This window comes from Pinus tabuliformis, chromosome 3_1 (genome assembly GCF_031772625.1).
Source record: "Pinus tabuliformis cultivar Carrire ecotype Pingquan chromosome 3_1, CPIR1, whole genome shotgun sequence".
Classification (NCBI taxonomy): domain Eukaryota; kingdom Viridiplantae; phylum Streptophyta; class Pinopsida; order Pinales; family Pinaceae; genus Pinus; species Pinus tabuliformis.
Window position 1 is genome coordinate 173,988,141 of NC_142301.1, and position 16,005 is coordinate 174,004,145.

The window sequence follows — 16,005 nt, forward strand, 5'->3', positions numbered from 1 at the left end:
ATTTATTTTTGTCAAAAGAACGTATTCAGGTATAAAATTATTAAACTTGTATGGTTTTTAGAAAAATGATTGCTCTCCTTAAGTATGGTAGACAGTATAGAAAAATATTTCCAATTACGCATTATGTACATATGAACGTTAAAAGCATCAGAACAACCTAAGAATGTAACTAGGGCCATACATAATCTGTGTCCTATTGTCACCGGCCAGTTTAGTCCTCGGCCCAACTGAAGAAGTTCAACATCCCATGACTGGTCTGAGCTAGTCTCATTAGTGGCACAAATAGGTCAATCAAAACTACATCAAGATAAAAAGTACAATATATATATATATATATATATATATATATATATATATATATATATATCAAGTAAACACATTTCAAGAAAAGAACAATGCATTCACAGTGCATGAAGATACCACTACTTTGAAAGGAAAAGAATCATTTGTAACAACATAACAAGTTTAGTAATAATATCTAATTACTGATAGAAGTAAACAGCATAACTAGCGAATAGTATTTACATGACAAGAAATACGAATTCAGATTAAACAATAAGCATAGTGTCACTAACCACAACAATGAATTCCATAAAAAAAATACCATATCAAATGGATGGACCAGAAAGCCCAAAACCATAAAAAATCTCAAGAGTAGACATATATTGCATTATAGGGAACAATCCCAAACTGGGTCACTTTATAATAAGAAATATCATAAAGCATATGCATTTTAGCTGAATGGAACATTATTAACTTATCCAGTGATTACGATTCTTTCTACACGCTTAATAATAACAAGAAGTAAAACCCTAAAACCCATTATAGGGCTACCACGAACCCCTTAGCTCTGGTTCGACAAGAAAATTATTGGGTGAATCACTGAGGATTCCCATGAAGTAGTCGAGCCTAAATCCTAGGGAACAATCGTCTTGTGAAGAACGAGACTAACCTGCAATAGAGATTCAGAGGGTTAAAACTAGCATTTGCACCTGATGTTGCAAAGGAAACGCCGTAAGGCATAGAGTGTGGAAGAATAGGGACATGTGAATGGGCATTGTTGAAAGCAAGGGTGGATGATAAAGAGTTGCAATTGAAATTGTTAGTTATGTGTATGTTGAATATAGATATTTTATAAATAATAGTGTGTAGAAGAATAGTGACATGTGAATGGACATTGTTGAACGCAAGGGTGGATGATATTGAGTTACACTTGAAACTATTAGTGATGTGTGCTTTGAATATGGATAAGTAATAGTAGTGTGTGGAAGAATAGCAACATGCCGAAAATAAGGTCACTGCAGAAGAAACAAATTCCTGGTACACGTGAATTCACCCTGGCAAGCAATCCATTCAAACCTTCTATGCTGAGTTTTCTCCGTGCTAAATATTTATACTTTTCTGCCTTCCATAGTTCCAAGAGAACATTATGGTCAGAAAAATTGCTGTAATTAGGAAGGGACACCAACCTCCTTGTGGTACCTTATGCAATACAGATGATAGATAAACGCCTTCAGAGATAGCAAAAAACAGAGTGAAGGGTAGTATAAACAAAATATTTTGTGTAAACGATGTCCCGTGCACTATTTGTCATAGATTATCCTTCTAATATTCTCACCAGTGAAGGAAACAAGTCTTTCCATGCCCCAAAAGTCAATAAAAACAACATATTATCAATACAACAATGCAAAGGTTTCTATCTTCCTGTATTTTACATCACAACTGAGCATCAAGGGCTGGCACTTCCAAAGGAGCGTGATCAATTCTTCTTAAAATTCGCCACAACCAAAACAACACCATCAAGACCAGTAACAATATAAGTAAGAAAAATAAAATATCTAACCATATATATGCTATTATTCTCCGCTGGTAATCCATAAGTGGTGACGTTTCAAGAGCTGATGCGAATTCAAGGAGCAAGCTAGCCAATGTTGTCAATTTGCTGTAAAACATTTGGTAGACAAACTTTGAATCTCAAATTCACCAAACAATGAGTAGTATTAAATAGCTCTAATTATCTCCATATAGCCCAGCTCACATATCCACTATCAAAACTGAAGTAAATTGAAAACGCTATCAAAACTTTTATCTCTTTCAAAACATAATTTAAAAACACATTGTGATTTCTTGTCCATCTTTTACCTATCTAATGATAACCTAAAAATCACAAAACTTTGGTATTCTTCTTCTACAAAGCCAAGATTTCAAATCATGATTCATACGTAGATAATCTACCATAAATTCCATAAATTTAAAAATGAATGCATATTTAAAACATGGTAAATGCTTAGAATTTTCATTATATACTGAATATCAGTACATTATGATATGAAATAAGGCAACGTTTTTCATCCCTGTGGTGGAAAATAAGATCGAGGGAAGCAGCTAAGAGCCATGGACTGTTTTATGATTGAGAATGTTGCTGTAATCAATGCTTGACTGGCTACAATGGCTGCTAAAGTGGCAACAATGAACATTAACCAGTACACAGGCTGTAGTATTGCTTTGTAAAATGTAGAGCCTATGTCCCCTGGGTTTTCTATCAAATAAGTCACTTGTCTCGTATATGTGATAAGTGGAGATGGGTAAACCAACACACAGAAAGCAAGCTGCAACGAAAAACCCAAATTTCTCATTATGGTACTAAAACTTGAGGATGAAGCACGCAGGTATGATGAAATACTAATAATTATGTCCTTGACATATAGCTTGGACCTGGATTGATTTCCTGTTGAAATGGCCCAAGTCTGCAAACATGGCCTCGGCACCTGGATCCAGTCAGAACAAAGCACTGATGTTAGTGTTTCTATTTGTATAGCTTTAACATAAATAATTGGGATGAAGTTACGAATTTTGTTTGAGAAAATCATTGGTATGGATTTATCAATTGAGTTAGAAAACAGTTCCAAGTATACTATATGATAAAATGAGACACATATCATCATGCGAATAATCAATACCTGTTATACATAAGACTACACCTGCAAGCATCACCCATCCTTATTAGTGATATTCATGAAAGTAATAGTATATATAATATGGGTTGAATGCCTTGAATGCTCTAGGATAATATTTCACAATATTATACTGTCCTATCATGATGTTGGTCACGAACCAGGCAATCATTATGGGTGAGAACATGAAGCTAACTTTACTTGTACCGAGTACTTACACTCTAGATGAAACACCAATGTATTCAAAATGCTTCTGAGTACTCTAGGTGAAATTCATAGCACTCAGTGCCATTCATTTCGATACAAAGACAAAACATCATTTCCAACTATGAAAATCTAAATAATGAGGAACTGGTTACCAGAAATTATGTAGCTTGCCTAACATCCCATGGCACAAATATCCAACTGTGGATCGTCTTTCCAACAACTTAATTAGTCTTCTCACTTTTGGATTTGGGTACAGCCTTGTATGGTATCTTGATTGCAGATTCCCTGAATATTTAGGGGAGCAGTTAAATATTTGACAGCATTTTTTATGTCGATTGCAGATTCTCCAAATATTTGGAGGCGCAGTTAAATTTTTGACTAAGTGTTTTATCTGGATTGTAGATTCCCCAAATATTTAATAATCTGGTGGACATAAAAACCGTGAAATTTTTAACCGTGCCCATATCCTTGTCCATCCAATTGCCAAATATTCAGAAAATCGGCAATCAGATAAGCTCCAGGATATGGTCGTGGATGCTATTTTCCAGGCATTACATGGATACAACAAGAAGTCTTTACACCGGCTGGCGGGCTGAAATGAATGGCAGATAGAGAAGATAACGTTTGATCATCTTGAAGGGGCAATGCAAAAAATATTCTGTTGACTTAGCCTGAGGATATTCACACTGATAGAGATACGTACGATTTGACATAATCTTTAAATGTTCAAATGAGTCATGAAAATAACTGAATCATTTTAAATAAGAATTATCGCTGTCTTTAATGAACTGTCCATATATATCAAAGCATTTCGAGGCCTATTAGAAGTGCACTCGAGAAATATATATGTATAGACACACTGTTTTCTTTTTAATTGAAGTGAGGTTGGGTTTATTTCCATAACAATGTCTTCCCTCACGAAGTCCATGCAATTTGTGGTTAATTTATTCACTACGCATGTAATTATATCTCTGATTATCACCTCACTTCAGCTGAATTGCAAGGCAGCACCTCCAAATGCCAGAGTGGAGTCCTTTCCAGGATATCATGGCAATATTAGTTATGAGATATATGCTGGGTAAGTGTCATATCTATCCAAGGTAAAGTATATTTATTCATGAATAAAGTCCATGTTCAAATGTAACAATAATTGAAAGTAACAAATTCAAAGTGCCAGATTTTTCACTGGAAAGAATATTTATTCATTAACACAGTCATGTTCAAAAATTGCATGCATGAATTTGCTCCTGTTTGTAAATAAACAATTAGCTGTGTATTTATGCAAAGATTAAGAACATAACCAAAGAGTTCATAGCTTGTAGAATGTTCATAGCTTGTAGAATGCATGCTTATATGACAAAGAAAGACAGAAAAACATAAAAGATATACAGATATCTAATTGTTATGCACAGACTGTGAATATGTTTGAACAGAGTTTAATTTCTATGGATACTTAATAAATTTGGTGACAATTGAAGCTAAAAAATATTAAAGTCAAAATTGTTGCATGGAGAGTTCAAAATATGTAAAAGACTAGGAGCGAAAATTGTTATATGGAGTGCTTAAAGATGTGATTCTACCACTCTTATATTCTATTGGATGACCAATTAACTGCATGAAAGTCTTTGTGTTTTCTTCATATTCATGCAGGTATGTGACAGTTAGTGAGGCCAATGGAAGAGAACTTTTCTACTATTTTGTGAAGTCAGAAAGTAATCCAGCAAATGGTCCACTTCTTCTTTGGCTTGAGGGAGGTCCTGGTTGCACTGGTTTCACTGGATTTGTCTATGAGATTGGTCAGCTATGGGAATTCTTGTTCTTATTGTCTGTTTCAATGCTCAAAGTTGCTATTTACTGAATGAATTTTGATCTTGTACATATTAAGTTTTCAAATTTGTAATCTGGCCATGGGAACGGCTTGTTCAAATGGCTAACTGTAAGCTCACTTTTACCCATGTTGTTGGAATTGGCACCCAAAACCGAGTCAACTGCTGTTATAATTAGGCTTATGCAATACTAAGATATCATTGTAAACCAAAGAATAACGGAAATCGATAAATTATGGATTTCATACTCTTGAAACATTACCTATTCATTGTTCAGCATTGATCGTGAAAAGATAATGCACTTGCCAGACTTGCAAGGCTAGGCAGGGTGGGAGGCTATTTTGATGGAATCCTTGTGTAGAGAAAAACAGAACATAATAGTGATTTTTAGAAATTTGTAAAATAAAATGATAGAGATCTTCTAATATTTATCCCAAAGTTTTTCTCCTATTGCAGGTCCAATGAGTTTTGATCTCAGTAACAATTCTGGGAGTTTGCCCACGCTCATCCCCAATCCACACTCTTGGACTAAGCTTGGCGTTCAAGGCTCCTGCCTCTGCCACTATGGCTATAATGAAATGTTTTCAATTAGGGCACCAATTTTTTTTCCCTCTTTCAAACATTCGTCAAGTGAGCATACTAGATTATGTCACTGATAAAGCATCTCTGTTATCAACTTTTATGTTCTGTTGCTTTCATCACTTTGGAATTTGCCATTATTAAATTGTTTCTCATCCAACTTGGACTTAACTTGGATGCCACTGAATGTATAAATTTTTGTTGTAATGGATTAACCTTGAATGGTTTTGCACATGTAGGTCTCCAACATTCTTTTTGTTGATTCTCCAGTTGGGACTGGTTTTTCTTACTCCAATACAGCTACAGATTACAAGACTGGAGATTTTAAGGCTGCTTCAGATATACATACTTTCCTCATAAAGGTTTTCAGTTCTATCATGCTACAAAAAATCAGTTTACAAGTGTATAGATTTTTGTGAATCTCAGTACAGTTTATAATCTTGGATGTAGTGGTTTGAAGCATTCCCTGAGTTTCTATCTAATCCATTTTATGTCGGAGGGGAATCTTATTGTGGTATTAATATTCCAATGGTGGTACAGGAAATAGTAAATGGTAAAGCACACACGACCCATGTTTTGTTATTCAGTTGACTTCTTGGATTCTCTGTTTTTGGAATAGGCTGGAATTTCTTTGTGGCAGCAGGAGTCCTATAAGTTGATTTGAGGTTGCATTTCAGGAAAACATATGTTCTAGACATTGTATTTTTCTTAATACAATTTGTTTTATGATTGATACTTTGATGCTTGACCATTGCAACCTCTCTTTCTTGGCTATGACAGGAAATGAAGCAGGTATTAAACCAACCTTGAACATTAAGGTCAAAACTCTTTGCTAATAATTGAAATTCATAGCTTTCTTCATTCAGGCCTCACCAAAATATGTTGGTGACTATGAACAGCGTTATGTTCTTTAGGAATTTTACTAGATGGTCTCATGGTCTGACTTCTTGCATGGCTAGTTTTTCAGGGTTATCTGGTTGGAAATGGGATGGCAAATGAAGTATTTGACAACTCAGAGGTGCCTTTTGCAGATGGAAAGGGACTTATTTCTGACGAATTATACCAGGTGTGTACCCTGCAACATTAAAATAAGAGACCATGAAATCATAGGCACACCATGCTGTCTGCATAATGCAACTTGAAATTTCCAATAAAAAGATTAAAAACATTTCATCTTGTCTCTGAATAAAACGAAGAATGAATGAAGAAAAGTTACCAGATAGTTTCCAAAGGACCCACTGCAGTTTTAACCATGGCCCCGGACAAAGCTCCACTGGTAAACTCTCTAAATGATCTGCCTTTGAATAAAGTCTGCATGCATATCAAGATTAATAGGTGAGAGAAATTGGGATTCCCATATCAATATGAAGAGACAGAGCAGTCGGAGGGTCAACATTTTCTTCAAGTCCATGCAATTTGTGGTTAATTTATTCACTACCCATGTAACTATATCTCTGATTATCACCTCACTTCAGCTGAATTGCAAGGCAGCACCTGCAAATGCCAGAGTGGAGTCCTTTCCAGGATATCATGGCAATATTAGTTATAAGATATATGCTGGGTAAGTGCCATATCTATCCAAGGTAAAGTATATTTATTCATGAATAAAGTCCATGTTCAAATGTAACAATAATTGAAAGTAACAAATTCAAAGTGCTAGATTTTTCACCGGAAAGAATATTTATTCATTAACACAGTCATCTTCAAAAATTGCATGCATGAATTTGCTCATGTTTGTAAATAAACAATTAGCTGTGTATTTATGCAAAGATTAAGAACATAACCAAAGAGTTCATAGCTTGTAGAATGTTCATAGCTTGCGGAATGCATGCTTATATGACAAAGAAAGACAGAAAAACATAAAAGATATACAGATATCTAATTGTTATGCACAGACTGTGAATATGTTTGAACAGAGTTTAATTTCTATGGATACTTAATAAATTTGGTGACAATTGAAGCTAAAAAATATTAAAATCAAAATTGTTGCATGGAGAGTTCAAAATATGTAAAAGACTAGGAGCGAAAATTGTTATATGGAGTGCTTAAAGATGTGATTCTACCACTCTTATATTCTATTGGATGACCAATTAACTGCTTGAAAGTCTTTGTGTTTTCTTCAAATTCATGCAGGTATGTGACAGTTAGTGAGGCCAATGGAAGAGAACTTTTCTACTATTTTGTGAAGTCAGAAAGTAATCCAGCAAATGATCCACTTCTTCTTTGGCTTGAGGGAGGTCCTGGTTGCACCGGTTTCACTGGATTTGTCTATGAGATTGGTCAGCTATGGGAATTCTTGCTCTTATTGTCTGTTTCAATGCTCAAAGTTGCTATTTACTGAATGAATTTTGATCTTGTACATATTAAGTTTTCAAATTGTGTAATCTGGCCATGGGAACGACTTGTTCAAATGGCTAACTGTAAGCTCACTTTTACCCATGTTGTTGGAATTGGCACCCAAAACCGAGTCAACTACTGGCACCCATGTTTTGTTATTCAGTTGACTTCTTGGATTCTCTGTTTTTGGAATAGGCTGGAATTTCTTTGTGGCAGCAGGAGTCCTATAAGTTGATTTGAGGTTTCATTTCAGGAAAACATATGTTCTAGACATTGTATTTTTCTTAATATAATTTGTTTTATGATTGATACTTTGATGCTTGACCGTTGCAACCTCTCTTTCTTGGCTATGACAGGAAATGAAGCAGGTATTAAACCAACCTTGAACATTAAGGTCAAAACTCTTTGCTAATAATTGAAATTCATAGCTTTCTTCATTCAGGCCTCTCCAAAATATGTTGGTGACTATGAACAACATTATGTTCTTTAGGAATTTTACTAGATGGTCTCATGGTCTGACTTCTTGCATGGCTAGTTTTTCAGGGTTATCTGGTTGGAAATGGGATGGCAGATGAAGTATTTGACAACTCAGAGGTGCCTTTTGCAGATGGAAAGGGACTTATTTCTGATGAATTATACCAGGTGTGTACCCTGCAACGTTAAAATAACAGACCATGAAATCATAGGCACACCATGCTGTCTGCATAATGCAACTTGAAATTTCCAATAAAAAGATTAAAAACATTTCATCTTGTCTCTGAATAAAACGAAGAATGAATGAAGAAAAGTTACCGGATAGTTTCCAAAGGACCCACTTCAGTTTTAACCATGGCCCCGGACAAAGCTCCACTGGTAAACTCTCTAAATGATCTGCCTTTGAATAAAGTCTGCATGCATATCAAGATTAATAGGTGAGAGAAATTAGGATTCCCATATCAATATGAAGAGACAGAGCAGTCGGAGGGTCAGCATTTTCTTCAAGTACATGCGATTTGTGGTTAATTTATTCACTACCCATGTAACTATATCTCTGATTATCACCTCACTTCAGCTGAATTGCGAGGCAGCACCTGCAAATGCCAGAGTGGAGTCCTTTCCAGGATATCATGGCAATATTAGTTATGAGATATATGCTGGGTAAGTGCCATATCTATCCAAGGTAAAGTATATTTATTCATGAATAAAGTCCATGTTCAAATGTAACAATAATTGAAAGTAACAAATTCAAAGTGCCAGATTTTTCACTGGAAAGAATATTTATTCATTAACACAGTCATGTTCAAAAATAGCATGCATGAATTTGCTCCTGTTTGTAAATAAACAATTAGCTGTGTATTTATGCAAAGATTAAGAACATAACCAAAGAGTTCATAGCTTGTAGAATGCATGCTTATATGACAAAGAAAGACAGAAAAACATAAAAGATATACAGATATCTAATTGTTATGCACAGACTGTGAATATGTTTGAACAGAGTTTAATTTCTATGGATACTTAATAAATTTGGTGACAATTGAAGCTAAAAAATATTAAAGTCAAAATTGTTGCATGGAGAGTTCAAAATATGTAAAAGACTAGGAGCGAAAATTGTTATATGGAGTGCTTAAAGATGTGATTCTACCACTCTTATATTTTATTGGATGACCAATTAACTGCTTGAAAGTCTTTGTGTTTTCTTCAAATTCATGCATGTATGTGACAGTTAGTGAGGCCAATGGAAGAGAACTTTTCTACTATTTTGTGAAGTCAGAAAGTAATCCAGCAAATGATCCACTTCTTCTTTGGCTTGAGGGAGGTCCTGGTTGCACCGGTTTCACTGGATTTGTCTATGAGATTGGTCAGCTATGGGAATTCTTTCTCTTATTGTCTATTTCAATGCTCAAAGTTGCTATTTACTGAATGAATTTTGATCTTGTACATATTAAGTTTTCAAATTGTGTAATCTGGCCATGGGAACGACTTGTTCAAATGGCTAACTGTAAGCTCACTTTTACCCATGTTGTTGGAATTGGCACCCAAAACCGAGTCAACTGCTGGCACCCATGTTTTGTTATTCAGTTGACTTCTTGGATTCTCTGTTTTTGGAATAGGCTGGAATTTCTTTGTGGCAGCAGGAGTCCTATAAGTTGATTTGAGGTTGCATTTCAGGAAAACATATGTTCTAGACATTGTATTTTTCTTAATACAATTTGTTTTATGATTGATACTTTGATGCTTGACCGTTGCAACCTCTCTTTCTTGGCTATGACAGGAAATGAAGCAGGTATTAAACCAACCTTGAACATTAAGGTCAAAACTCTTTGCTAATAATTGAAATTCATAGCTTTCTTCATTCAGGCCTCTCCAAAATATGTTGGTGACTATGAACAACGTTATGTTCTTTAGGAATTTTACTAGATGGTCTCATGGTCTGACTTCTTGCATGGCTAGTTTTTCAGGGTTATCTAGTTGGAAATGGGATGGCAGATAAAGTATTTGACAACTCAGAGGTGCCTTTTGCAGATGGAAAGGGACTTATTTCTGACGAATTATACCAGGTGTGTACCCTGCAACGTTAAAATAAGAGACCATGAAATCATAGGCACACCATGCTGTCTGCATAATGCAACTTGAAATTTCCAATAAAAAGATTAAAAACATTTCATCTTGTCTCTGAATAAAACGAAGAATGAATGAAGAAAAGTTACCGGATGGTTTCCAAAGGACCCACTGCAGTTTTAACCATGGCCCCGGACAAAGCTCCACTGGTAAACTCTCTAAATGATCTGCCTTTGAATAAAGTCTGCATGCATATCAAGATTAATAGGTGAGAGAAATTGGGATTCCCATATCAATATGAAGAGACAGAGCAGTCGGAGGGTCAGCTTTTTCTTCAAGTACATGCAATTTGTGGTTAATTTATTCACTACCCATGTAATTATATCTCTGATTATCACCTCACTTCAGCTGAATTGCAAGGCAGCACCTGCAAATGCCAGAGTAGAGTCCTTTCCAGGATATCATGGCAATATTAGTTATGAGATATATGCTGGGTAAGTGCCATATCTATCCAAGGTAAAGTATATTTATTCATGAATAAAGTCCATGTTCAAATGTAACAATAATTGAAAGTAACAAATTCAAAGTGCCAGATTTTTCACTGGCAAGAATATTTATTCATTAACACAGTCATGTTCAAAAATAGCATGCATGAATTTGCTCATGTTTGTAAATAAACAATTAGCTGTGTATTTATGCAAAGATTAAGAACATAACCAAAGAGTTCATAGCTTGTAGAATGTTCATAGCTTGTAGAATGCATGCTTATATGACAAAGAGAGACAGAAAAACATAAAAGATATACAGATATCTAATTGTTATGCACAGACTGTGAATATGTTTGAACAGAGTTTAATTTCTATGGATACTTAATAAATTTGGTGACAATTGAAGCTAAAAAATATTAAAATCAAAATTGTTGCATGGAGAGTTCAAAATATGTAAAAGACTAGGAGTGAAAATTGTTATATGGAGTGCTTAAAGATGTGATTATACCACTCTTATATTCTATTGGATGACCAATTAACTGCATGAAAGTCTTTGTGTTTTCTTCATATTCATGCAGGTATGTGACAGTTAGTGAGGCCAATGGAAGAGAACTTTTCTACTATTTTGTGAAGTCAGAAAGTAATCCAGCAAATGATCCACTTCTTCTTTGGCTTGAGGGAGGTCCTGGTTGCACCGGTTTCACTGGATTTGTCTATGAGATTGGTCAGCTATGGCAATTCTTGCTCTTATTGTCTGTTTGAATGCTCAAAATTGCTATTTACTGAATGAATTTTGATCTTGTACATATTAAGTTTTCAAATTGTGTAATCTGGCCATGGGAATGGCTTGTTCAAATGGCTAACTGTAAGCTCACTTTTACCCATGTTGTTGGAATTGGCACCCAAAACCGAGTCAACTGCTGTTATAATTAGGCTTATGCAATACTAAGATATCATTGTAAACCAAAGAATAACGGAAATCGATAAATTATGGATTTCATACTCTTGAAACATTACCTATTCAATGTTCAGCATTGATCGTGAAAAGATAATGCACTTGCCAGACTTGCAAGGCTAGGCAGGGTGGGAGGCTATTTTGATGGAATCCTTGTGTAGAGAAAAACAGAACATAATAGTGATTTTTAGAAATTTGTAAAATAAAATGATAGAGATTTTCTAATATTTATCCCAAAGTTTTTCTCCTATTGCAAGTCCAATGAGTTTTGATCTCAGTAACAATTCTGGGAGTTTGCCCACGCTCATCCCCAATCCACACTCTTGGACTAAGCTTGGCGTTCAAGGCTCCTGCCTCTGCCACTATGGTTATAATGAAATGTTTTCAATTAGGGCACCAAATTTTTTTCCCTCTTTCAAACATTCGTCAAGTCAGCATACTAGATTATGTCACTGATACAGCATCTCTGTTATCAACTTTTATGTTCTGTTGCTTTCATCACTTTGGAATTTGCCATTATTAAATTGTTTCTCATCCAACTTGGATGCCACTGAATGTATAAATTTTTGTTGTAATGGATTAACCTTGAATGGTTTTGCACATGTAGGTCTCCAACATTCTTTTTGTTGATTCTCCAGTTGGGACTGGTTTTTCTTACTCCAATACAGCTACAGATTACAAGACTGGAGATTTTAAGGCTGCTTCAGATATACATACTTTCCTCATAAATGTTTTCAATTCTATCACGCTACAAAAAATTAGTTTACAAGTGTATAGATTTTTGTGAATCTCAGTACAGTTTATAATCTTGGATGTAGTGGTTTGAAGCATTCCCTGAGTTTCTATCTAATCCATTTTATGTCGGAGGGGAATCTTATTGTGGTATTAATATTCCAATGGTGGTACAGGAAATAGTAAATGGTAAAGCACACACGACCCATGTTTTGTTATTCAGTTGACTTCTTGGATTCTCTGTTTTTGGAATAGGCTGGAATTTCTTTCTGGCAGCAGGAGTCCTATAAGTTGATTTGAGAGGCTATTTTGATGGAATCCTTGTGTAGAGAAAAACAGAACATAATAGTGATTTTTAGAAATTTGTAAAATAAAATGATAGAGATCTTCTAATATTTATCCCAAAGTTTTTCTCCTATTGCAGGTCCAATGAGTTTTGATCTCAGTAACAATTCTGGGAGTTTGCCCATGCTCATCCCCAATCCACACGCTTGGACTAAGCTTGGCGTTCAAGGCTCCTGCCTCTACCACTATGGTTATAATGAAACGTTTTCAATTAGGGCACCAAATTTTTTTCCCTCTTTCAAACATTCGTCAAGTGAGCATACTAGATTATGTCACTGATAAAGCATCTCTGTTATCAACTTTTATGTTCTGTTGCTTTCATCACTTTGGAATTTGCCATTATTAAATTGTTTCTCATCCAACTTGGAGTTAACTTGGATGCCACTGAATGTATAAATTTTTGTTGTAATGGATTAACCTTGAATGGTTTTGCACATGTAGGTCTCCAACATTCTTTTTGTTGATTCTCCAGTTGGGACTGGTATTTCTTACTCCAATACAGCTACAGATTACAAGACTGGAGATTTTAAGGCTGCTTCAGATATACATACTTTCCTCATAAAGGTTTTCAGTTCTATCACACTACAAAAAATTAGTTTACAAGTGTATAGATTTTTGTGAATCTCAGTACAGTTTATAATCTTGGATGTAGTGGTTTGAAGCAGAACAACGTTATGTTCATTAGGAATTTTACTAGATGGTCTCATGGTCTGACTTCTTGCATGGCTAGTTTTTCAGGGTTATCTGGTTGGAAATGGGATGGCAGATGAAGTATTTGACAACTCAGAGGTGCCTTTTGCAGATGGAAAGGGACTTATTTCTGACGAATTATACCAGGTGTGTACCCTGCAACGTTAAAATAACAGACCATGAAATCATAGGCACACCATGCTGTCTGCATAATGCAACTTGAAATTTCCAATAAAAAGATTAAAAACATTTCATCTTGTCTCTGAATAAAACGAAGAATGAATGAAGAAAAGTTACCGGATAGTTTCCAAAGGACCCACTGCAGTTTTAGCCATGGCCCCGAACAAAGCTTCAGTGGTAAACTCTCTAAATGATCTGCCTTTGAATAAAGTCTGCATGCATATCAAGATTAATAGGTGAGAGAAATTGGGATTCCCATATCAATATAAAGAGACAGAGCAGTCGGAGGGTCAGCATTTTCTTCAAGTAAAATTTATTGCAGTGGGTTTAGTATGAAATTATCTCTACTCGGTTCAGTAAATAATACTTAAATCACTGGGATTGAAATTTGAAATTGAGGATCTCCAATGTTCTACTCTGGGGTCTGTACCAAGGGTAGTAAAGCATACTTACTTGGAATGCTTTGCGCAGATCAGAAGCCTGAAAATTTTCTTTGCTGGGTAGTTTGTCTAACTTTGCCGTGAAACACAGACGAGGACTTGAGGAAGATTGGGACCGATACATTCGAGCAAGTGCTCGGGGAAGGAAGCAGTTGATGTTGTGGCGAAGCCGCCGCTTTGATCGACATTACAGAGTCCCGATAGTTGAACCGTCTTCTATAAATTGTTACCAAACTCTCAACTCAGCAATGGAGATCTGCCAGTTGCGATTCTTATAACGTTTCGGTGGAATCACTCCGATGGCTGAAACAATTTTAATCGTCTAACAACTAAATCAAGCGCTCACAAATGGACACGTAACCTCAAAAGGAGAGTTGGTTTCAGAGGGGAATGCCTTACGGCGTAAAGACAGAGCCTGGTTGCGGAAAAATTCTGGGAGGGTCGAAGAATTCAAGTAGAGCTTACCTTAGTTAGTCTAACCTACATGCAGAGGAAAATATTATTAAAACAAGAAAACTGAAGAAATAAATTTATAATAACGAAGGTTACAACAAAACTAGTGTTACCTCGTAGAGTAGGCACCTTGTACCCTTCCTCCCAAGAAATCAGATAGAGAAAAGAAACCTTAAGATCACATGGGGGCGTTAATCGTCGACAGTGGAACTGTAATATAAGTAAAGAAGACCGGTAAATAAATTTTAGCAATGACGAGCCACATGGATGTCAAGAACAGGGGAAGTATATACTCGGATGGTGAGGGAAATCACTATGGGGACTTCATTGCAGAGCCATAGTCTGCTCCCGAACCCAAGTGCAAATGGGCCAGTGCGATAGTGAGGGTTGGGGTAGTTACCCATTAACTGTCCCGTGCACCTTTCTACCATCCGATTACAAACCATAATGATCAAAGGCGCTTAACCTTCCACGAGTCAGAGTCGGGATCAAAAACTTGTCACTCAATATGCACAAGTGGCATCACTAAGGTGTGGAGGTTGTCATGGGTTAATCCTAACAACGTTGTAGTCATAACATATGCTATTCGTAGATATTTTAGCAAGGGGGTGGGTAGCCCTTAAACCCCAAACAACCATAATAATGTGGAACCACAATTAATCAACAAGTAAATCTTTAAATGAATTTACCCATTCGCAAACTTATAAATTAGTTTAGTTATAAACTTACCCATTCGCAAACTTATAAATTAGTTTAGTTATAAATCGTAGACAGTGAATAAATTCTTGTAGGTAATGAATATTAATCACCTTCGTCATAAAATATTACATGACAAGGGAGTCATGTGTCTTTAATCCATGCATATGAGACCATAAAGAAATATGCTAAAGGAATGGTTGGTAATTAATTAATTAATCTATTTATGGTGGATATTACATGTAACAATAAAGTTACCAATAAATTATAAAGAGAATATATTTATTTCCTTTTTAAGCTAGTATAAAAGATTTATACTTAAAAGGATACGTTTTATATTGATAACATATTTCTTCCAAAAAGGATGATTTGGAGTATAAGTCTCCAACGAGGTAATATGAGGTAAGCATGAAGAGTAAATAACAAAATATCCATAATTTATGTTCATTGGCCAATAGTAAAACTAACACCTCCAACTTATACTAACACCTCCAACTTATACTAAGGAAATTGAAGCACTTGTTGCAAAAAGAACACAAACTAAGTGTCACATCAAATAGAATACCAATGCATGTCATAAGAGCA

At 35.5% G+C, this 16,005-nt stretch overlaps 2 protein-coding genes across 2 annotated transcripts; one reads left to right on the forward strand and one right to left on the reverse strand.

The window, feature by feature from the left end:
• Nucleotides 1-4,410: 4,410 nt before the first annotated feature.
• On the forward strand, nucleotides 4,411-6,285 carry LOC149186363 (serine carboxypeptidase 1-like). Its single transcript, XM_089412605.1, has 4 exons — nucleotides 4,411-4,957; nucleotides 5,444-5,526; nucleotides 5,806-5,928; nucleotides 6,017-6,285. The coding sequence occupies exons 1-4, from the start codon at nucleotides 4,777-4,779 to the stop codon at nucleotides 6,155-6,157; spliced, it is 528 nt and encodes a 175-aa protein (XP_089268731.1). The 5' UTR covers nucleotides 4,411-4,776; the 3' UTR covers nucleotides 6,158-6,285.
• A 495-nt stretch (nucleotides 6,286-6,780) lies between these two features.
• Nucleotides 6,781-14,599, reverse strand: LOC149186364 (uncharacterized). Its single transcript, XM_089412607.1, has 4 exons — nucleotides 14,285-14,599; nucleotides 10,591-10,685; nucleotides 8,696-8,790; nucleotides 6,781-6,877 (listed from the first exon to the last, which is right to left on the reverse strand). The coding sequence occupies exons 1-4, from the start codon at nucleotides 14,393-14,395 to the stop codon at nucleotides 6,852-6,854; spliced, it is 327 nt and encodes a 108-aa protein (XP_089268733.1). The 5' UTR covers nucleotides 14,396-14,599; the 3' UTR covers nucleotides 6,781-6,851.
• Nucleotides 14,600-16,005: the final 1,406 nt, after the last annotated feature.